Source organism: Watersipora subatra, chromosome 1 (genome assembly GCF_963576615.1).
Source record: "Watersipora subatra chromosome 1, tzWatSuba1.1, whole genome shotgun sequence".
Taxonomy (NCBI): Eukaryota; Metazoa; Bryozoa; class Gymnolaemata; order Cheilostomatida; family Watersiporidae; genus Watersipora; species Watersipora subatra.
The window spans coordinates 38,085,112-38,109,810 of record NC_088708.1 but is presented as its reverse complement, the minus strand read 5'-3'; the positions used below and the strand labels follow the sequence as shown (position 1 = coordinate 38,109,810).

The 24,699-nt window shown below is 38.2% G+C and overlaps 1 protein-coding gene across 5 annotated transcripts; it reads left to right on the top strand.

The window, feature by feature from the left end:
• The first annotated feature begins 10,461 nt into the window (after positions 1 to 10,461).
• Positions 10,462 to 24,302, top strand: LOC137400947 (uncharacterized). Of its 5 annotated transcripts, none has more exons than XM_068087302.1 (17): positions 10,462 to 11,621; positions 12,222 to 12,344; positions 12,725 to 12,833; positions 13,051 to 13,175; positions 13,390 to 13,597; positions 14,453 to 14,552; positions 14,867 to 15,020; positions 15,431 to 15,563; positions 16,248 to 16,307; positions 16,595 to 16,758; positions 19,338 to 19,461; positions 19,739 to 19,904; positions 21,410 to 21,579; positions 21,801 to 22,133; positions 22,849 to 22,908; positions 23,190 to 23,353; positions 24,162 to 24,302. In XM_068087302.1, exons 13-16 carry the CDS (start codon positions 21,544 to 21,546, stop codon positions 23,307 to 23,309), a joined length of 549 nt encoding a protein of 182 aa, XP_067943403.1. In that variant the 5' UTR covers positions 10,462 to 11,621; positions 12,222 to 12,344; positions 12,725 to 12,833; positions 13,051 to 13,175; positions 13,390 to 13,597; positions 14,453 to 14,552; positions 14,867 to 15,020; positions 15,431 to 15,563; positions 16,248 to 16,307; positions 16,595 to 16,758; positions 19,338 to 19,461; positions 19,739 to 19,904; positions 21,410 to 21,543; the 3' UTR covers positions 23,310 to 23,353; positions 24,162 to 24,302. The 5 variants fall into 5 exon arrangements, with proteins under 5 accessions (XP_067943403.1, XP_067943388.1, XP_067943397.1 ...); XM_068087287.1 differs by having other exon boundaries at positions 19,728 to 19,904; XM_068087296.1 differs by lacking the exon at positions 12,725 to 12,833 and having other exon boundaries at positions 19,728 to 19,904.
• The last annotated feature ends 397 nt before the right edge of the window (positions 24,303 to 24,699 follow it).

Below are 24,699 nucleotides of genomic sequence, written 5' to 3'. Positions count from 1 at the left end.
GACTGTTCGAGTAAAGATGTCACTTTCATTAGCTATTCTAATTGTTTTGTCATTAATATTATTGTTTTAGAATTTTGTTAGTTGTGTATTTTAATTGTTTGACTTATAGAATAAAGAAGTAACTTGTACTGGTAAATATCAGCATAACTTACAATAGCTTAACACCTTCACTAATCCTGAACCAGTAATAATTAAATTAGTTCCGACAAGCTAAGTAAAATTGCACAAATTAAACATAGTCAAAATAGAATAATATGACAAGCAAATTCAACACTGATGTTGTGTGTGGATTCGGATTAGTTATGCATAACATAATTTCTCGACAACCACACATAACAAAACGGTTGTCCACTTTGTTACCATTCTGAGAGCTTAAAATGATTCTATTTCATTTCACTGTAAATATTAATGTTAGCATCTCGTTAGGCATTGACTATAAAAATGAAGGCAACAGAAAACATGAGTCTCTTATCTTTACTGTATTTAATGCAAGCACACACTTTTTTAACAACCAACTTTATATTACTACTAAGTCTCAACTGTAGCACCTTTTGAAACAACGACAGTTTGTAGCTACCTAAGGAACAACCATTTAATTGTGTATCTCAAATTTTATTTGAACTTGTTGCTACAATGGTGCATTGTCAGTAGCACCGCCAGGCCCAGGCTGTATCTCATCTGTTGGGTTCACAAGAAGTGTAGGAGAGTAAGCAAGGTAAAGCAAATTTTGGTAGTCTCCTGCAATACAGGGCAGTTATATTTTCGGACTAGACAGCCTGCCTGTGATCAGTAGTTAGAGTCGCTTACTGCTTGCAATTTGTCTTAAAAATTAATTGAAATGCACTACATATTCATATTGCTTCAACAATAAAAGAAGACCTCAGTGGGTCATCATGTATTCATAACTAAATTTTTGTATTCGTCATTTCATCTTTTATATAGGCCTATCTACAGGCCTCCCATACCTGTGGTCGGAAATCGTGTCGGTAGGTTATTGAAGCCTCGATAGCGGAATGACATGATTGCTGACGACGGTCAACTTCTACGAGAAGCCTGATGGCCTACCAGATATATTTTTTAATTGCAGTGCATTTAAGCGTTATGCCACTCGTTCCCTCCTCATCGTTAGACGAGGCTGAGCAAGCCATCAAAGCCTATGAACTCGAATATGGGAACAAGTTTTACACATACGATGAGAATGGCATATTCAACAAGCATGAAAGACTTTTTGAAGGTAATCTCATATCCTTAAAGCACTTTTTCTCTACTGCCTAATTTGTGATCTTGTGTTAAAAATGAACATTTTACACCTCAGATATTTTAGTGTAACCTTGATTGTGAAGTGTAACCTTGATTGAAAAATATAGGCCTATGCTTGGTTGTTGTGCAATAGAAGAACGTGTCAATAGCAGCTTATATGTTTTTTATGCTGCAGTTTTATGAGGCCCTTTTTGGCTTGTTTTTGTACCATGGGGTCTATGATGTCACAGGCCCTACTTGAGGCAGAGTTGACATAATTTTTTCTTAACTTTAAAATTTTATCTGCTCTAATTTATCAAGGGGAAGATATTTGGAGAGGTAAGAAGGTCATTCATGACAGTCAAGGCTATTTTCCCATGACCAAACGAGCGGAGCGAAGTTTGAGAGCTTTTATAATAAATGCATGTGCGCACAACTTAAAAAAATTATTCATCAACAACGTCACAAACCCTTGTATCGAAATCTCATCAACAAATTTAACCATTTTTTTGTAGAGCCGTTAAAGTATAATAACGATACAAAACATATATAAGCCTATTTGAATATGTTACCAAGTCTTTGAAAATTGTCAACATATTCCTAAACCTTACCCATCTGATCAGATTATACACAAATAGACAGATTAATTTGGCCGGAAATCTTTATTAAAACTGGCCAAGCCTTACTTTTATCAAAATTAAGACTGGCAAACGAAACGCCGAGCGACAGAGAATAGAACCATTAAGTTGTGCGTATTTCACGAAAAAATAACATGCAAATTTCACCAGTCTATAGCATTGTCGAATTGCCGAAGGTTTATGTAATTAACGTAAAAGTACAGAAATCGTTTCTTTTGCCGATTTCAAAGTAACTGACATTTGGAAACTTTTGAGTACTTTGGCATTCCAACTGATGTCCAAAGCAGTAAAAGTAAGGCCACTCATTTTTTATTTTTAGGTTCAGGGATTTTTTCAACACATTTTAGAGTATGTCGGTCGAAATAACAATAAAAGTGTCAATGTCTGTGTTTTCTTTTTTTTAATGGCAAATTTTCAATGTCGAAATTAGAAAATAAAATAGACATACATACACACACACACATATATATATATATATATATATATATATATATACAAAAAACTATACAAATAAATATTTCCATGCAAATATAGATAACATAGCTCACTAAACAAACAAATTATAGACATATACTACGTGACTAGAGCTTGTCAAGCAGATATTAAAAAAGAAACACACAAAATTACAAAAAGTTTAAATCAGTTGTTACATGTGAAGAAAACTCGCAAGAGTGGGGTGGGGGCAACTCTTATTTTTATTTAGTGCGCTGTAACCAACGCTGCCGTCAATACAACCTGCTGAACCCAACAGGAGGGAGCTGAAACCAACTCACTTGTGCTCTGCTGAACCCAACAGAGTGCACTGAACCCAACGCTGCCGACTGTACAACCTGCCGAAACCAACAGGAGGGAGCTGAAACCAACTCACTTGTGCTCTGCTGAACCCAACAGAGTGCGCTGAACCCAACGCTGCTGACCGTACAACCTGCTGAAACCAACAGGAGGGAGCTGAACCCAACTCACTTGTGTTCTGCTGAAACCAACAGAGTGCGCTGAAACCAACGCTGCCAACGCTACAACCTGCCGAACCCAACAGGAGGGAGCTGAAACCAACTCACTTGTGCTCTGCTGAACCCAACAGAGTGCGCTGAACCCAACGCTGCCGACTGTACAACCTGCCGAAACCAACAGGAGGGAGCTGAACCCAACTCACTTGTGTTCTGCTAAAACCAACAGAGTGCGCTGAAACCAACGCTGCGAACTCTATAACCTGCTGAAACCAACAGGAGAGAACACAACTCTTGTAAGGATAATAATTATTTAATTATCCAAATTGCTTGTAGTAACTTTGTGTGAGCTTGCTAGTGACGATGATAAGTGATATATTTCCAATAACAACGACTTTATTATGATAATATCAATCATGTAGCTATTTCAAGAGCCAAACACAAGCTGAACTGCCTAAAAATTAGTGGCAGTATTTATATTACATAAGCGATTGGCCTAGAGATTAACAGTTATTTTTCAAACCGACCAATCATATCGTCTTGCTGACTGCTGACTTTCTAAAAATATTCACACTCGTAACAATAAAAATTATTGTTAGACAACGAGTCATTGCAGCGTAACAATCTTAAACACTAACAAAAAGTCCAAAAAATTCCACATACACTGGGTAGCGAACAGTAATCGTAAAAAAACAATAAGACATATTTCGATAACAGAAAGGGCTAATTACAAAATCTTATCTCGAGAAAACGTACAACAAAAACGGAAACAATTCGTTTAAGTAATCTTAAACCCCTAACAATCAATTATAACAGAAACTTAGATTATTTTGGCATGTAACCATGAACATAACAAATGTCTTTCAATAAGTGAACGATAAGAAATAAATTATAGAAGATTGTTCATTGCGTAAAAAGTTTAATACATGGCGTCTGTTATCTTTTCTAGGTCAACCAATATCCCAGAAGTTCCTTCTCCATATATATATTGGCTACGTCACCTTTTACCTTTGGATCAGTTAACCATGTTTTTCTGCGCGGAGTGCCCTAAGCATTTCGCCTCGCTCAGAGAGCTGCAACGACATGAGCGATGTCACGTCAGCAAGATTAAGTGTCCCTCCTGCGAGAGCGTCTTCGCCACCAGGGCGCTTCTAGTACAGCACACAAACGAGATACATCGGCGATCTGTGGCCACACAGACATTGCCCACAAAGCCTCCATGCACCAGTAAGCCAAAGGAGAGGAGGGCGCCTTCTCCGAGGCAGCTGCCAAGTGGGCACCGGAGGCTGGTGTGGCGTCCATTCCACTCGGTTAGGACATTGGCCACTCCGATACGTGAGGTTTCCTCTCGCATAGTCGCCAAGAACCCCCGAGATCCTCTTGGCCTTGATGACCTGGACGTTCTCGGCACAACCAACAACCAAATAGGATAATTCTCCAGAACTATTCCTCCCACGGCCCTTTTCGGGGCCATCAGTATTTTCATGGAGTTTATGCGTTTGAATGTCTCGCTTGATTTTTAAGTTTACAACACATGTATGCAGCCCCAGAAAATCCTGAGTTGACTTCCTTGCAATGAAGTAGATGTTTTCACGTAAAAATAGTGTGAAGAAATTAGCAAGCATACTCGATATATGAGCAATAAGAAGAAAGATGCGAACAAATCTCTTTTTTAAGGTTTCAAGATAGTTCTAAACACGGCTGCTTCGCGCAGCGTCGATATAACAATAATAGTAATGACAAAGTAAAAATTTCAAATACAATTTGCAAACTGTAATCAGTCAAGTGACTATCGTCAGAATAACTCGTCAAACTGCAATACGGCTAGTGAAGCCAACCAAGAATTATTCTACATTATCCCGTAATTGGCCTCCCATAACTATCAAAATATTCATCTTAAGTGGAAGTAAATGTTTTAAAAGTCCAGAATTTATGGCAGTCGTCAAAATCAAAACTCTTCGTCAGTTCAACAGCGTCTAGCACATTTCAACTTAATCATTATCATTAAATATGTGAATCCAGAACAGATAAAACCGAAAAGCCCGTTTTCCATTCCTTTCTCAGCAGTAAAATGGTGTCGAAATGGATTCGCTAGGTTTGCAACCACTAGTAATATCCTGAAAACGGGCTCTGCACGATACGTTCGCACCTTTCGTCCGAGCATTATCGACACTAAGCAACGAGAAAATCACCGTTTGGCCGTTCTGGGTGTAAATTTGGGTGCCGTATGCTGAAATTTGGCTGTAGTCTGGTGGCCACAGGGCATTATCGTGTCAACAGGTGGCAGAAGATGGGGTCTATGGTAGCTTGACACTTTTAACATGTTTCTAATTTATTCATTATTAATTTAGTTTCCTACCGCTATTTTAGTTGATAAGCTAAGAGTAATTTGCCATTAAATGGTGAGTAGTTATACAAAAATAAATTTTTTCTTACGCCGTGTGCAGTCAGTCGGACCAGCTAATCAGAGCCGTAGACCAACATTTACGTCATGCTGTAGTACGGGGGTATTAAATTACCCCGATATTAATTAGGTTTGTAGTCAGTTTCCTGTCTCATCGAGCGACCGCCGGCGTTTGGAGTAATGATCGAAAACTTTAATTTACTAATTATACCGATTTCCAAAGCTAGCTGTCATGGATTACATAATTCAATATAATCAACTACCACATTCTAATAGATAAAAGGTTGTTCAACGCACTAACACATTCAACACTGCATCTTTATGGCAAGTCTGATTCTACAAGTGAAGCCGACGCCAGATACAGGTTGTTCTCATCAAGGACATCTTATGAAAAAAACCTTCCACCAAGAGGGTTCTCTGTTATATTTAGATTACGTTTAGTTAGTTTCGCTTTCAGTTAAATTCGGAAATGCATATGTGCGTGACATGCGCAAAGCGTTGATGAAAACTCGTGCTAGAAAACGAATGGTCTTTGTTAGCGTGCTTCAGTTATTAACAAATATATAACCAATCAATAACATCTATCAAGCTAACATATAACATGGTGTCAGGGCACTGAACCCAAGGCAAGAACTGCTGTGTCGACTAGGCAACCCTGATTGTCTAGACACAGCACGGAGGCTATTGAGCTAAGTATTCGGGTGATATGGTGTATATTGTGAAGCTGAGAAGGGCTATTATAGGCGCAGACAGAAAGAATTTGCCCGTCTATTTCGCGATCTATGATATATCATTGTGACAATCCGAATCTATGCTGATGTTTAGTTCCTTGGCTTCTAGATACATTATATTTAGTAAATATTTTATTTGTGTTATTGGCAAACTTAATTTTTGCGTTTTATTGCAAGGGCTTTGCAAACATGTCGGAAGACGCACAAACTGACACACCAGCAGCACAACAGCCTAGAGTGCCTCCACTGAGAATTAAAGTTGACAATCCTAAGTCTCTTGATTTTGCTAACACTGCTACTGAATGGTCTGACTGGCTCAGACGCTTCAAGAGGTTTTGCAATATAAGTGGATTGGCATATCAAAGCAATGAAGTGCAGGTTGACACTCTTTTGTACATTATGGGGCGAGAGAGTGATGACATATATGATCAGTTGGAGTTTGATGAAGAAGAAGAAGAGAGGACACTTGATGTTGTTACAGAAGCTTTTACTCAGTACTTTCAGCCACGAAGGAATGTTTTGCACTATAGAACTCAATTTTATCAACGTAAACAAGGCGCTGATGAAAGTGCTGAAGAGTACATTAGGGCCATACATGCATTGGCATCTAAATGTAGATTTAGCACCGGGCTTACACAAACTGACATGGTCAAAGATAGGCTCCTTTCTGGAATGATAGATGCATCATTGAGCTTTGAACTTCAACTTAATGAGTATGTTTCACTAGCCACAGTCACCTCTAAAATGAGAGCTAAAGAAACTATTTCAATGCAAATGCAAAATGAGACTAAAGTAGCTGCTGTTAAGCTAGGTTCATCAAAGTCAAAATTCAATAAAGCAGGCGTTTCTAAACAGGCAGGAGGCATAATACGTGATTGCCGATACTGCGGTAGATCACATGCTCCTCGTTCATGTCTCGCGTTTGGTAAAATTTGTAAACTGTGAAAAACCCAATCATTTTGCAGCTGTTTGCAAGCAGAAGCTCCGACAAACCGATGAGGTGACTGTAGACAGAGAAAATTCCAAATATTCAGATCAAATTTTTATACAGTCTAGTGATACAGTACATGCTATTGAACAGAGTTCTAATAGGAGTGTATTTGTCGATGGTTTTTGCTAGATGATGGTTGTGATGTCTCTAGTGTTGATAGTGAATGGCTAATCGAGCTTGTGTGTAATGGAAATGACATTTTGATGACCAAAGTTGATGCTGGTGCACAAACTAATGTTATACCGTACGCTGAGCTTCAGAGAATCTCACCAAAGGCCTCTATTACACCTAGTTTAACCCGTTTGACTGCATACTCGGGTCATGCGCTGCCCGTTATAGGAGTGGCGCGTATTGAGCTTTGTTACAATGGAAAATCTTATACAATACTATTTCATGTGCTAGAACAGGGGTTAAAAGCAAAAACTTTGCTAGGCTTTCCTTCAATCAAACAACTAGGGTTACTAGGGGCTGCTGTATCACTAGTTAACAAAGATGACCCAGACTGTCACAAATCAGAGATAGCAAACCGGTTCCCAGATGTGTTTACAGGGCTAGGCAAGTTACGCACTATTCACAAAATCAGGCTCAAGCCAAATGCTGTACCTCATGCTTGCTCACCTAGGACTGTGCCTTATGCCATAAGAGACAAACTCAAAAATGAACTTGACAGATTAGTTTCATTAGATGTTGTTGCTAAAACGGATGAAGCAAGTGAGTGGTTAAATCACATAGTGCCTGTGCTTAAACCAGATGGGTCCTTGAGGATTTGTTTAGATCCGCAAGATTTGAATAGGGCAACAGTGCATGATAGGTACACACTTCCAAAAGTGTCGGACATATATGCTAGACTGTCTGGCTCCAAAGTATTCTCGACGCTAGATGTGAGCTCAGGCTTTCATCAAATACCTATTGATGAAGAGTCATCTATACTTACAACTTTCCTGACACCTTTTGGGAAATACAGGTATAAACGCCTCCCTTTTGGAGTTACAAGTGCTCCTGAATTCTTTCATAAGACCATGGTAGAGATGGTAGGCGATATATCTGGAGTAGAGATCTATATGGATGACATGCTGGTACATGCACCTACTAAGGAGTTGCGTGATACCATATTGAGTCAAGTACTAACTAGATTAAAGGAAACTGGTCTCAAGCTGAACCTGAAAAAGTGTCATTTCAGTAAACATGCTGTTCAATTTCTAGGCCACACTGTCAAAAGACGGCATCAATCCATCACCTGCCAAGGTAACGGCTATACAAGAAGCAGTTGCACCCAGTAATAAAGGTGAGGTAAGGTCACTTCTTGGCTTGGTGACCTACTTAGCCAAGTTTTGTTCCAACTTGTCAGAGGTGACTAAACCTCTATGAGAGTTAACTAAAAACAATGTGGAATTTCACTGGAATAAGGCTCAACAGGAGGCTTTCAAAAATGTGAAAAGTATGGTCAGTAAGGCACCCACTTTGACTCATTTTGATCCCACAAAAGCTGTGGTTGTCAATGTTGATGCCAGCTCCCATAGTCTGGGAGCAGTTTTGACTCAAGAGGGCAAACCCATAGAGTTTGCTGCTCAATCACTAACACTGACAGACTCTTTATCCTCAAATAAAAAAGGAACTATTAGCCATTCAGTTTGGGCTGACTCATTTCCACCAGTATGTCTATGGTCGTACTGTACAGGTTGAATCAGACCATATGCCTTTGGTAAATATTACCAAGAAGCCTCTACATGATCTGACGCCTCGCATGCAGAGGATGAAAATGCGAATGCAGCACTATGACTACGAAGTAGTTCATGTACCAGGCAAATTTATGTACATGTCGAACTATCTATTACGTTCATGCCCTGTATATACCATAGTGGAAGATTTGAACATAGACGATCCCTTACCTGAAATCTGTGCAGTCATTCTCAGAACTGACACTGATGTAAATAACTATAGTGAGTCGACTGTAAAAGATACTACTCTACAAGTTGTCTTAAGATATACTCAGAATGGTTGGCCAAAGCAGAGAAGGCAGTGCCATCCACTGGCAAAATCATTCTGGCAATATCGCAACCAGATAAGTGTTCTTGACAATCTCTTATTCTATGAAGATCGTCTGATAGTTCCTTATGAGAAGCAGTCTAGGCTTATTGATCAGCTACATGTACATGAAAGTCATCAGGGCATAATAAAAACCCAGCAGCGAGCTCGTACTGCTTTGTTTTGGCCTGGTATGAGTAGACAGATTGAAGATCGAGTTGCTGGGTGTGACATATGCAAACAACATGACAAAGCTCAGGTGAATGCACCTCTAACTCCAAGTGAAATTCCCACACATCCATGGCACGTCATTGGAAGTGATATGTTTCAGTTCAAGGATGCTCATTATCTCATTACTGTAGACTACTACTCTAAGTGGATTAGTGTGTCTAAGCCCTGTGATACAACTAGCAAAAGTGTACAAGAGTTTCAGAAACTGTTTGCTGATTTTGGTTGTCCTCTCACTATAAAGCCTGACAATGGTCCTCAGTACTCCAGTCATGAGTTTAAAGAATTCACAAAACAGCTAGGTATTACTCATGTAACATCATCTCCAGGTTATCCCAGATCAAATGGTCAAGTAGAGCGCATGGTTCAAACCGTCAAGCGTCTGATGATCAAAGCTGATGAGGATGGCAAGTGTTTCTGGCGGTCTTTGCAGATGCTCAGAAACACTCCTTTGGCAGCAGATTTGCCATCTCCAGCTCAACTTCTGCAAGGCAGAAATCTCTTTGATGGTATTCCAGTAAAAGGACATTGTTTGTTTCCTAGAGCTTACGACAGGAAATACATTCATACCAAACTGTCATCTCGACAAGAAGTCATGAAAGCAAACCATGATGTGAAAGTCTGCAAGGAAAGACCTGTTTCGAAACCAGGTCAACCAGTTAGGTTTCATGGTCAGGATGGCAAGTGGCATAAAGCTACAGTGATAGATCATCACCTACATGACAGGTCTTATGTCATTCAAAATCATGCAACAGGACATGAGCTACGACGGAATCGTCAGCACCTACGACCAGATTTTACTAAGCCAGGTGCGAGCAGACAGATCTCACAACCTGTGACTATGACAGACAATACTTTACCTGCAAATACTTATTCTGACATTGTATCAAAACCTGTAGGAAAAAAAACTAGTGATACAGCATCAAGTCCCCCTATGGTTTCAAATGTACCACTGGTTGGCACACCTATCAAGCAGCCTGTTGATTCAAGTGCTAGTCACAAGGAAAAATCCATTCCTGTTACGACCCCGGCCTTACGTACTCGTTCTGGTAGAACTGTGGTGAGACCTCTGGGGTATCGTGAGTGACAATTTTCTTCAGTATCTAGTACCTTAGTTTATCATGTCTGTAATCTTGTTTTCTCACATTTGCTGCTTTTAGTTCGTTGCTTTCTTACTGCCTCTGTTTGTTCTACAGAAAGGGAGATGTTATATTTAGATTACGTTTAGTTAGTTTCGCTTTCAGTTAAATTCAGAAATGCGTATGTGCGTGACATGCGCAAAGCATTCATGAAAACTCGTGCTAGAAAATGAGTTGTCCTTTTTAGCGTGCTTCTGTTATTAACAAATATATAACCAATCAATAACATCTAACATGCTAACATAACAGCTGCCTCATAGAACGCACTCATAGAATTTTGCTACCTCGTATTGTTCTATGAGGCAGCCAGAGGCTGCCTCATAGAACAATGAACAATACGGCCCTGGTTACAAGAAAGCTAACGTTACGTTTTCAAAGAAAAGCAAATAGCAAAAACAAATTGCAAGTTTTGGCGGTTCAAATAAAAATAAAAGTACACAGACTTTTTATTTTTTCAGCGGTAGTTTTTATCTCGCGTCGGCGGATCCGTGAACCTAATAATCAAAAATGAGTGGACTAAAGGAAATGACGATGATATTTCTTTCTAATGATTCAATTGAGATTATCACAACTTCTTGATATTGTTAGCTATGACGTTTTGAAATGTAAACAAAATTGTGCATTGGTTTTCTATTATTTCTGTATTACTATATTAATAATATTGGTTATTCTAATAATATTAGTGCATTTTACTTCTAATATTGCATTTCTCTTGCAGGGGGAGAGATATAAACATATAATCTTTTCCTTTCATTATTGCTGTTTGTCATGACAAAACACTTTTTTAAATAGATGTTCTAAAAATCTATATAAATATCACAACTTCTTGATATTGTTAGCTATGACGTTTGGAATTGTAAACAAAATTGTGCATTGGTTTTCTATTATTACTATATTAATAATATTGGTTATTCTAATAATATCAGTGCATTTTACTTCTAATATTGGTTAATATTGCATTTCTCCTATTGCAGGGGGAGAGATATAAACATATAATCTTTTCCTTTCATTATTGCTGTTTGTTGTATATAATAACACACACACCCAGTACATTACAGCTACCATTGCAGTTATCCTATTGCACCGCAGTGCCATTTGACTGCTAATATTGCATTTCTCAACCATCAGTACCCTTTCTTTTTTCCAATATCACTTTGGTCGTGGGCTGTATGACAGGGGAATTTCTAGATGTATGTATGGCGGGGAAAAAGCGTATGGCTGCATGTACGGTCCTGAAAGACATCAAACCCAGAAGGAAAAGTACAAAGAACAGCGGAGAGTAAGTTACCAGTACACCAAGAATATTTCACTCAGCCTATTATAAGGGATAATTTTGGGAAAGCAAAACTCGGTCATTGTATGTCCAATATATTTAGACAAGGCTATCCTTTCATGTCTTTGAAAATGCACAGCATGGACGAAACTTGCCCGACACAAAGGTATGTCTCTGTTCATCCGTCTCCTTCTTACGTGTGCACAAACTATTTTTCAGGAAAAATGGCAAAGCTTTTCAGTACATGTACATAAATCTGAGTGTTTGAAGGCCTCCATTGTCGCAAAGCTCTGTATCACCGTGTTGTGTGCATACACATGTATATGAATGGATGCAGATAAATGTCCACAAATGACACAGGCTCCGGAATGTTGACTGGGTGCTAGATGGATATCAGCAGATTATGCTGATATGTAGGCAAATTCACTCCAGCTTCTCTGTGTTTCTTCTAACAACAAAATTTTGATTCATTTGATTTTGATACACATTTGAATTTGGAAAATATGGCATGGTTATTACATCATTAGAATAAGACTTGAGTTTTAACCATCATTTGCTTGTAATCTGGTACTTGTATGTCATGTTCTACACATCTACTTATTGTAGAACAAACAAACAGGTGATCATAATTTCACAATAAGGACAAAGACCAACTACCAGCCTTCTATCAAAGCTGATTGTCCAGCTAAAGTTAAGATTAGAAAATTGTACAGATTTCCTGCTTTCCAGGTACCGTACATACACTTCTTGAATGACATAAACTTCTTGTAAGCACTATTAGTTTGCATTGATTTTTCTCAGTATCAGACATTTAACAGTGCTTGATGAAAAATGTTTGAATTTTGGAGTAATATGCATGATATTGAGATATGATTGTAAGATTGAGACATTTGATCAATGAGATTATGTCATAGCTGATATTTAACAGATATCGCATTATAGCTAAATTACAACTGTGGCAAAATTTAATCTTCATATCTCACTGTGATCGCCCAATCTCTGCACTTATTTCACATTTGTCAATCAGATTTAAATCTTCCTTTATACCAAAGCTCATGGCTCTAACTAGACCTCATTTCCCCTTGATTTCGGGAGGTAAACTTCTGCAGGCCTCACTATAGGAGTTAGTAATGTAAACCTTCACAGCTGTGGATATGGTTACAAAGCTCGATAAGACTAACCCGAAGCTGGAATTTCCCACATCAAAATATATCGTAGGTGTGTGATATATTGTAGACCATCGCAGATATCATATCACAATATTTTCAATATCATGCATCCCTATTATGGACCCCTCACTGCATAGTTTTTAACTCACACTGCGTTAGAAAACCATTCTCACTAGCTCGGATGTGATAAAAGCAGTTCATAAGCCAATGAGAAGAGAGCATTTTGGGCATCATACTATCACAGTTTTGTTCTTATTCTTTTAAAGGGACTAAGTGGGAGAAGGAGCAGCTATCGAAACGTCTTAGATCAACATCAAATCCCTCATATGAGACCGTGTATGAAGTGTCCTTACCCGATGTCTCAGTCCATGAAAAACACTTTCTGAGAGAGGTATGTTGTGATACGATAATCGATGTTCTCTCAACTCCTACACCATATTGGTATGGCCCCTGTCGCCTATGGAACCCGAAAGAACTCACATGTTGTATCTCTCCCACACTCATTTAGATGTAGAGCAGTCATCTGACAGTTTATTATCAGATGGATGATGTTTCCAGTCCTTCATGCTCAGTAGTCATAATGTATATGGCATGTTTTGTTTTAGGTCGCTGAACTTGTAGCACCAGTGGATCAGTGCGTCAAACAAAAAAATCATCAATTAGCCAAGGAGTTTATACACTGCCAGAGATGAGGAAGCATCTTAGTGACTATGCATCAACTAACTTCCCTCTAGCATTCAGCATGAACAAGCGCTTCTATCCTGATGACCGCACTATGAAGAATCACATTCAAATAGCCTTTGCAGAAACAATGTGAGTATCTCAATCTTCTTTTGCATACGGGATGTTGGCCTGCACTGTTGAAACACCTAGCAAACTCAATCTAATATGTTGTGTATGTTTAATTTGTAACTTCAAACTTTAGGAAACACTGACAGAAGAATCACCAAGGTTATTAGCATTTCAATCCAAAAGGCAAATGTTTGCTGTTGGGGTCTCTCCTTTTTGAAAAAGGCTTATGTTTTATTTTGCCAAACAAAACATAAGCCTTTTTCAACAAGGAAAGACCCCAACAGCAAACATTTGGGGTTTGCTGTTGGGGTCAATGTTTACAAAATAAAACATTGATTAACGAAATAAAACAAACGTTTTATTTGGTTTTAAATTTGTTTTGAACAAAATTAAACTATTAACGACTATCAGTGTCTCAATTTTTCCACCGACTAAACATTTGTTCTTCTGGATTAAGCCTCGTCCCTGTAAAAATGACCCAGAAACTGGCGAGATTATGAGCCACTGCCATTGAACTTGACCCTCCTTCTGTTCAGGATTTCTTTATTGCTCATCAATAAAAAGTCATTTTGCCCATCATCTAGTTAAAAGGCATAGACTGATGTGAGCGTTGTTTGAGAGGTGTACGCAAAGGTCAGGTTATACTCTGAAACTAGTCAGCAGTACACTTCAAAATGTTTGCGCAGACTCGTCATAATTTTTTAAGCTGTTCTGTTTTCCCATCAAATATAGATATTCATCTTCTGACCAAAAAAATCTTCAGCTCACTATAGAAAAGGACCAAAGTACAGCTGAATTTCATTTTCAAAAGTACTAGAATTCCGATAGCTTTCTCTTCGTTACCCAGACCCATCATCAAAAGCGAATGCTTTGCAGATATGGCGACGAAATAAGCTTTATGGATGCGACCCATCGAACCACCAAGTATGCTCTGCCTCTTTTCTTTGTGGTGGTGAAGACTAATATTGATTATCAGGTAAGCCATGTATGTGATAAAAATTTGCAGCCTAGCATTAAATATGCATAGGCAATTGTCCTTAGAACAATTGTGCTCCTACCCTGTCTTTTCAGTTTACTATTAATAAGTAGCACGCTTTTAACAGTCAGCCTTACCAACACACATCTTTGGTCTGTGGTCAATCACTTTCCATTTTGCCAGTCTGCATTTCCTGGAAGGTATGGTAAAGGTAATAATCATTGCCGTATTGCCTTATGGCGAAGTTAGGGAAAGGAGCAAGCTCTTTATTGGTACTTTTACTTGTGACATGCGCACTATGCTTGTTATAACAGGTGGTGGCAACATTTATTCTGGAGCAGGAAATGAAAAAGCATATATGTATGGCTCTGAATAAAATAAAGGAATGAAACCCATCGTGGAAGCCAAAGTTTTTCATGACGGACTACTCACAGGCCGAAATAGCCGCACTAGAGTAATCTTTTCCAGGTAGAAACATTATTTTCTTCCATTCTAATTATACAATCAACAAAGCAACATCAACTGCGTAAGGTTAGCATTTTTGCTTTACTATTGGCAGAGTGAGTACAAGTGATATATAAGCGGGCCTAACCCCGCATTTTGAGACAATCATTTTGTAGCAAATCATAAAGACATTTAATTTGTCTGACCGTGGGATACATTGTGTACATACAATACACGTTGCTTTGTTTATTAGTGTAAAAATATTGTTCAAGTGATTCATTCTGAGTAGTAGATGGTTGAGTCTTAGTAACATTCCCTAGCTTCAGGTCGTACCCACATACCTACGTGTACATGGGATTTATGCTGCAAGTTCATCCCCATTAACCTGTTCTTCCATTGCCCTTAGGTATGAAGCATGTTTCTCTTCATTTCAGATGTGCAAGTATTACTCTGTGACTTTCATCGCCAACAGGCATGACTGAGAAATTTCAAAAAGACCAAGATGGGCCTTACCGATGCCGAATATGACATAGTCTTATCGCATATGAGACAAATCGCACGAGCTAGGTACATAGTCTATGATTGTGTTAGGGGTACACTCACTTTCAGAGGGGCGTGTTTGTGACAGTTCTCCAATGCACTCATTTTACACTGCATGTCCATGTCTTGCTTCAAATAGCCTTAATTGATAAATACTTATTTGAAAAGAAAACTTTCATAACATTCCGTAACAGATTAACCGTACAACCTAAAAGGTCTGTGTCAGGTTTTCTTGTCCATGTGCAAATTCCAAATAATACAAACGCTCACAAACTGACTTCACATTCAGCTCACAGTCAGTTTTTATATTTGCTATCTCATCTTCAAATCTCAAAATTCAAATATCCTTGACCCAATAGCCAGTGAAGTTTACGGCAATCTGTCTCATTTTTCTTAAGAATTTCTCATCCCGAGGCCTCACACATGCGCCAGATAGTATTATATCGCAGTTCACACCTTTGGTTAAATTTGAACGTAATATTTTGTTTTACATTTAATATTTCACACCTAAAATTTTTAAAAACAATCATTAAAGCAAGATGAAATGAATGCTTATTTTGGAGCCCTGGCAACAAAGCCTTTGTTTGGACGCTTTTGCCAATTTGAATTTAGTTAGATTGTGCCCACAAATATGCTATACATGTGCATAAATTCATATATGTTGTCACATGGTGTCGATATACATAATTTACGTATTGTTTATATTTTCAGTCACGGAATCCAACAAAGAGACCGCATCCTCAAGACAATACATCTGATAGTAACACGGAGGTACTCACTCACATAACCAGCAATACAATTTTAGGCAAATTGTGCAATATTACTTATGGTTAAATGTGCAATTTCATTGGTAGGCGGATCTTCAAGCCCTTTATAACCCTAGGTTAGTAGCTAGAAAAACGTGAAGTTATAGTAGAATAATGCAGAAAAACCCCTTGTGTAGGCAGGATTAGGTTTTAGAAACAAATTATTTGCTGCCAACTGCGATATTTGTTTAAGTTGCCTGTTCACACCCAGCCAAACGTTCATTGCCTCGATATATATATTCTGATTAATAGCTCAAGATAAGGAGGAAACGCAGTGCTTGCTCAGGACGGGTAGGAGTAAGAGCAGAGGCTATGCGAGCTTCCATAGATGTGGGGAGCATCTACGAAACGCCACAAACAACAGCATTATAAATGTAACTCAAACACCTGATGTTACTTTCATACCTGACAGTCCGGTGAGTGATAATATTCAGTAACTCAGTTTTAAAATTAGAACCCGGTTGCATGATGCTTTCGTGTCACTTTAGCCTAAGTGCTCAGTGTCTGAATTGGAGAGAGTTGTGCTGAGATGCTCCCAAGTCTCTGATTCAAGATTTGTAATCAAATCACTGGAAGGGTGACTGCTCAGCTTTCAAATAGAATAAAATTAAAACCATCATCCACTATGTAATTGATGGTTTTAATTTGATTTAATTTACAAGCTGGGTAATCCATTTTCATGGTGCTTTGATGCCAATCTCATGATTGGTGATTTGATCTGATTTGCAAATCTCTAATCAGGATTTGGGAGCATCTCTGAAGATGTTATCAACTCTTTGAGAAGTTGATAACAAGGTGCCACAACACCATCCGATTCATAGACTGAGTACTTGGGCTAATGTCGCTGTTGTCTTCTACAAGTCAACTCTTTGGGCTAAGTCGGTCGAGCAATGTAGGATCGGAGAAGATATATGAATCCAGGAAATAATTGTGAACTAAAACTACTGTAAAAACAGTAATAAAGTCAGGAACTAGCAAAAGCAGATTTGCCCGGTACATTGAGGTTGCCAAATTAACTTCCAGCTAATCACTATGTCCAATGTAACTTTCTGATCTACTTCATTGAATTAACAAATAATATTCCTGTCAAAGTCAAAAAACGTCACAGATAATGCCACTTGGATACTGCATTCGCAGTACAGTCAAACATGGATAACTCGAACTTCACGGGACCGAGCAAAAGTGTTCGAATTATCAGAGTGTTCAAGTTAGCAGAGCACTGTCACAAGTCCATGTATTTACTTATTTATTAGTAGATACATGTACATATGCAAACTATAATATAAATCAAAAGCACAAATGGCTTGTTTCAAATTAAATGCTTCTAATGTAAAGTTTAAAACGTTTTTATCAAAAAGTATAGAGATTTTTCTATCACTTGAGATTGGTTTGTTGTTTGAGGTGATGTTATTGCCAGGACGTTTTTTTAGATTGACATTGGCAAAACTTGATCGTTGTTGAAATGCTCAAAAGAAAAAACATCTTTTTCTTTTGAGCCTTTTACCCACGATCAATTTTGCCGATTTTTCTTGAAGTTTATGCAACTTCAAGAAAAAGTTACCAAAAAGAAATCCCTTACTTTACCTGGGATTCGTTAAGAGCAACACTCCGAGGCAGTTCAATTAAAAGTTTTACAAGGTTTAACGGTACATTGTATATCACTCACGCTTTTTGAATGGATACTTATTGAATGTACACACGTATTCTGTGTTTAGGTCAAACGATGAATAGTTTTTTTTAGCTAAGACAACGTATACGTTTAGTAAAAACAATTTTTAAGACGTTTTAAACATTCAACATTCCGACGTTGATTCAACACGGAATCAACGTCGGAAAACTATTCGTCACGGGCTAGCCGGGTCACGCACTCAAGGATTTTCGCCACGCACATACAAAACAACATGCTGTTTTTGTTTTGTATGTGCGTGGCGAAAATCCTTGCGAGCGTGAGCCGGCAAGCCCGTGCTATTAATCGTATAGCAGTACAAATCAAATTTGACCAAACCTTTAGAAAAGTCGTTGACAAAATTATTTTGCCGATGGTGGTAATAACAATGCTTATGAATTACGAAAAGATGAAGTTTACCTCTATGGCTTTGAATAAAGTGATTTTCTAAAGCGATAACAACCATTTCGGTAGCCGTTGGGCAAAAAAACAGTTCGAATTAACAGTGTTGAGATCCAGTTATCTATAGCAATTTATCATTACGTGGGAACGGACCAAAGAAACGGTTCGAATTAACCATGTGTTCGAGCTATCCGTGGACGGGTTATCCATGTTTGACTGTACTTTGCAAGTTCATGGAGATGTAAATACATGTGATATGATTGTTTATATTATAACCTGAAAGGTCTGTATCAGGTTTTCTTGTCCATGTGCAAATACCAAATAATGCAAACTCTCACAACCTGACTTCACATTCAGCTCACAGTCAGTTTTCATATTTGCTATCTCATCTTCAAATTTCTTTACACTTGCTTTCATAGTGAGAGAGCATAAATCTTCTGAGGTGAAGTCATGTCGTGCGGTTCACATTGCCATTATTCTCTTGCATTTTGGTCCATTGCAACCATTTGTGACTAATCACTAGTCACCATTGCACACACACACCCCCCCCCCCCCCCCGCCTCTTTGTTTCTTGGTTCTGCATAGCCAGGCCCCCAGATGGCTGCTCATGTAAACAGAGGCTGACACAACAAGGATCCCTATGAACTAAACTATTACTATCCTTCACCCATTCATTAGTCTGTACCCACTGCCATACAGCATTCTCTTCAGCTGCTATCAAACTCAAATGGTCCTGTTATGTAGAATTACCTAAGGGGTATATTCAAAGCGAAGCGCGGGTGTAAAACGAGGAATTGAATAATCATGCTTTCACAGAGTCTCTCAGAGTACTGGACTTTGCCATTTATCTGTGAATTGATGCTCTTGAATTCCTGTTGTGACAAAGAAACATGTATTATACCTATCTCAAGTCATTGCATTTTACAGCACTTCTGAAGTTCAATTGAAAGCTATACAGGCACTGAAGGAGCATAATGCTTGGGTCGGTGAGAAACACAGGGAACTTAGAGAGTATATATGCAATGTCTGGCTTGATAAAAATGTAATCAAGGTACTGGTTTCTATTCTACGTGTACTCGAAGTGGTGCTGTTTTCTGCAATTGTATGAGCTCAGGCATGCTTTACAGGCTGAAAAATGTTTTTATTATCGAAATAAATATATTTGTACAAATATTGGAAAGTTCTATTGACACATTTTAGCTGACCAAGTGTAGTGCTGCAAACGAATTGAAAGGCTTCCATTGGAAATACATTTATATTCAGTTACAGGAGAACATTCGGCTTACTGTGTGTAAAACATTAGTTTTGCTTTTTCAGAAATGGACAAGCTGTTATCGCAAAAATTGAGTGCTTAGAGAGGAGTCCACAAACAATGGTGGGGAGCGATTGAACGGAGTATTCAAGAACAGCTTCCTGAGCAATCGCACTACAAATACACTGTTTATGACAGTTCGAATTCTTGTGAAAAAGTTCTTTCCATTCTTACATAAAAAAGTGAGTACCGCATGTATTTGTTGTATTCAAAGATGTTCTTGCAAATAAACTCTTAGTTGCGTCCAACAATGGAGAAATTTTTAAATAGGCAAAAAAGTGTTTTGCATTTGAAGGTACCATAGCCGATTGTGGCACTATGAGGACTCCTCTAACATATTTATTTCCTGTCTGGTGCTGCGTCTGAAAGATTAGGCATCTCTGCATTGTCTATCCCATTACATATGTGTTTTGTTTCTGATAATTTGCTGAAAGATTAATGCTACATTACGTTCATTTAGGTAATACATTGTTTAAATCGATGTTGAGAAAATAACAAGATGCATAGTACAAATGTTTATGTTGGCAAAACAAATCATTGAGATGTATCGTCTTCGTTTATATTGACATATTTTCACCTGGTGTGTGAATTTACCAGAAGTGGATTAAATTTCCCATCGCATAACTTTACATTACATTAACTTATATTTTAGCTAACAATGGGTAAGTGTCGATCATCTAATCCTTAGATGCAATGCATTATAATCAATGAATAACCAAGCCGGTCTATTCTCTTCCATTAACCTTATTTTGTCTCTTCGCTTGCACTAACTAGTAACGGCAGAGTACTACTACTATACTACTAGTCCCCAGAGTAAACTGGTACAATGTAAACATGTGCCTCAATCTGATAATTAGTTTCTCTCACAAATCATTTGGCTCATTTACGCTGGCTAATATTTCCTCTTGAAATGGTGTCATTTTCCCTCGCGATAAATATTTTTCCTATAGTATTTGGTATATATGTAAGTGTGAGGATGGGTTGACATTCCTGCATATGGATAATTGGAATGCGTGTATTTTGGGACTCAACAACACCCAGGAGTGCTAGCATACATTGCCCATGCAAGGCTCTTACGCTTCTACAAGGCTCTATGTATGGAGTGCGCTCCTATTGGATGAGTGTTGTCTGGCACCTTGTATAGGCCTTGCAGGGCGCAGTATCACCACTGCAAGTTTTGTATTTTTAAGGCTAATTAAAGTGCCAGTAATGTCGGCAACTGTGGTAAATGACTGAGTAGTTGAAAGGAATTATTATAAGGATATGATGCATGCTCCGAAAACCCAGATATGCTACTCACCAGTAAAAAATCATACTCAAACCACAGAGATCTGACTTTAAAATTAAATATCTCCCACCTATTTTCACAGGGAGTGACTGGACCTACCAATGTTGATGTTTGAATAGTTTTCATTTCTGTAACTTTTAGCACTGATAGATAAAAAAAATCATGAATTAGGACTTTGTTCGTAAAATAAGAAAGTTTGTCAAGTTTTTGGGCTAAAACAGGATGATGTTGATGTGCACATCTCTCCTACGGCGATATCCTCTATATGTGGTATTCATCATTGTGGTATCCATTTTGTAGAAAAGACAATTCCGGTGTTTTAATAATGATTTTATTATGGAGATCCAAACCTAAAAATGTTTAACTTTGATACATCTGTATGATGATTGTATTCAATAGGTACTGTACCGGAAATGTCTCGCTATCGGCGCTCCACAAGCCCTATGATGCTTTGCTCTCCTCCTTTCTGCGAGAGTGACAGCAAGAGCTGATAGACTACTACCTAGAGGCAGAATCTCGCAGTACATGTATATATGCGACGCAGATTGAGGAGGTCTCTGAACTACAATGTAGGGTTGGGTTATCTAAAAACTTGGTAGACATCTTCCTTCCTAGTTGTGAGTTTTTTTCCTGGCTAAGCAATAACTTTCCCTGCAAACATATGTCGGCGGTCTGTCGACACTTCAACAGGAAGCTTCCCATGCACTATATGTCACAGCCCTGGTTTTGTATAGACTAGGAGGTGGTTGCATCAAGCCATGATACTAGCATAACTGGTATGTCTCTGCAGGATATGTTGTCAGATGCAGATGACTGTGATACCTCCCACTTAGTCACAATCCCAAATCCACCAGAACCTCTTGCGAACCACTCCCCTCCCGTAGACATTGCAGTTTACTCTGAGTCACCGCCACTGGAACTCCCCTCTAGGAAAACAGCAAAAAGCCTTGCCGGTGAATGTCGAGAGCTGTTAGACCAAATCCGCTCGCATACATATCTAATTCCTGACCAAGACAGGCTTTCCAATCTGCAAGATATCTTGAAGTCAGCTTCATTGATATGCAAAGGGAGTACAGAAAAAGTAGACCAGCTAGCTGTACACAACATCCAGCAAGACTCTAAGGTACAGATAGTATAGTATGGTTTTTACATAGAGATGATAAATAATATTTATTACTTTTATAGATTTTAATTTGTCTTATTTTTGAAATAGCTATCTTATAACAAAAGCACGCGTGCACATTTATATTTTTGTAAGCCTGAAATCAGAGAATGCAGTAAATCTAAGTCTACACTACTGTGAGGGTTGCGACATGTCTAAGCTGTATTCGATACTTTGCTTTCGGTTTCACAGTACATCAAAGTTCAAAAACATTTTCTCTTATTTTAATTCATCTGCACTCTCATAGAAATTTGGTAGAATTGCAAAGAAACAAGGACTTGATTGGAATGCTCAGATACCATATCCTTGACCCAATAGCCAGTGAAGTTCGCGACAATCTGTCTCATTTTTCTTGATAATTTCTCATCCCAAGGCCTCACACATGCGCCAGATAGTATTATATCGCATTTCACACCTTTGGTTAAACTTGGACGTAATATTTTATTTTACATTTAATATTTCACGCCTAAAATTTGCAAAAACAATCATTAAAGCAAGATGAAATGAATGCTTATTTTGGAGCCCTGGCAACAAAGCCTTTGTTTGGACGCTTTTGCCAATTTGAATTTAGTTAGATTGTGCCCACAAATATAAATATGCTATACATGTGCATAAATTCATATATGTTGTCACATGGTGTCGATATACATAATTTACGTATTGTTTATATTTTCAGTCACGGAATCCAACAAAGAGACTGCATCCTCAAGACAATACATCTGATAGTAACACGAAGGTACTCACTCACATAACCAGCAATAAAATTTTAGGCAAATTGTGCAATATTACTTATGGTTAAATGTGCAATTTCATTGATAGGCGGATTTTCAAGCCCTTTATAATCGTAGATTGATAGCTAGAAAAACGTGAAGTTATAGTAAGATAATGCAGAAGAACTCATTGTGTAGGCAGGATTGGGTTTCAGAAACAAATTTTTTTCTGCCAATTGCGATATTTGTTAAGTTGCCTGCTCACACCCAGCCAAACGTTCAATGCCGCGAACATTCTGATTTATAGCTCAAGATAAGGAGGAAACGCAGTGCTTGCTCAGGATGGGTAGGAGTAAGAGCAGAGGCTATGCGAGCTTCCATAGATGTCGAGAGCATCTACGAAACGCCACAAATGACAGCATTATAAATGTAACTCTGATACCTGATGGTACTTTCATACCTGACAGTCCGGTGAGTGATAATATTCAGTAACTCAGTTTTAAAATTAGAACCCGGTTGTATGATGCTTTCGTGCCACTTTAGTCTAAGTGCTCAGTGTCTGAATTGGAGAGAGTTGTGCTGAGATGCTCCCAAATCTCTGATTTCAGATTTGTAAAGCATATCAAATCACTGGCATGCGATTTGCTACAAATAAAATCACTGAGAAGAGTGACTGCTCAGCTTTCAAATAAAATGAAATTAAAACCATCATCCACTATGTAATTAATGGGTTTAATTTGATTTAATTTACAAGCTGGGTAATCCATTTTCATGGTGCTTTGATGCCAATCTCATCATTGATGATTTGATCCGATTTGCAAATATCTAGTCAGGATTGGAAACATCTCTGGAGTTACCAACACTTTGAGAAGTTGATAACAAGGTGCCACAACACCATCCGATTCGTAGACTGAGTACTTGGACTAATGTCGCTGTTGTCTTCTACAAGTCAACAGTATGGGCTAAGTCGGTTGAGCAATGTAGGATCGGAGAAGATATATGAAGCCAGGAAACAATTGGGAAATAAAACCTGTAAAAACAGTAATAAAGTCAGGAACTAGCAAAAGCAGATTTGCCCGGTACATTGAGATTGCCAAATTAACTTCCAGCTAATCACAATGTCCAATGTAACTTTCCGATCTACTTCATTAAATTAACAAATAATATTCCTGTCAAACTCAAAAAACGTCACAAATAATGCCACTTGGATACTGCATTTACAGTACTTTACAAGTTTATGGAGATGTAAATACACATGCTATGATTGTTTTTATTTTAGATCAAGGATCTCCAAGAGGAGTTTGCAGGGAGTAAGAAATGACAGAGCAAAAATGCTTCCTGAGGCTTTCTAATACATGCAATATCTAGATAGGCATAGAACAAGTTTGTTCCCTATAGCTGTGGGTGAACTGGCAATGAGGGGAGGGCACGCCAGAGGGCATCTGGCGTGCCCTCCCTCTCATTGCCAGTTCATCCGCAGCCATAGAGAACAAACTTGTTCTAGATAGGAATACTTTTATATGCAAAAACTCGAACTGTTTCAGCTTGGTACTGTGCTCAATTTTGAGTGAATATATCGATCAAATAAAAACATACCTGCATACATACAACATTCAGGATTTTCAACACTGATTTTTTTAAATAATCCAGACTTATATTCACTTATTTTCACATATCTACATGTAGTATATGTGGCCCTTTTCTACTGTGTTATTCTGTTTTTATTTGTGCTTGTTAAAGGCCTTTTATGGCTTTGGTGCTGATGTGGTAGTAATTAAGTTATGTGCAATATTTTCTTTTTATATCAAATAAAGTAA

Coding starts and splice junctions, on each gene's coding strand:
- LOC137400947 (XM_068087296.1), top strand. CDS start 21,544: ATGCGACGCAGATTGAGGAGGTCTCTGAACTACAAT. Junction 21,580..21,800: donor GGAGGTCTCTGAACTACAAT/GTAGGGTTGGGT, acceptor ATGTCTCTGCAG/GATATGTTGTCAGATGCAGA. Junction 22,134..22,848: donor ACATCCAGCAAGACTCTAAG/GTACAGATAGTA, acceptor TTATATTTTCAG/TCACGGAATCCAACAAAGAG.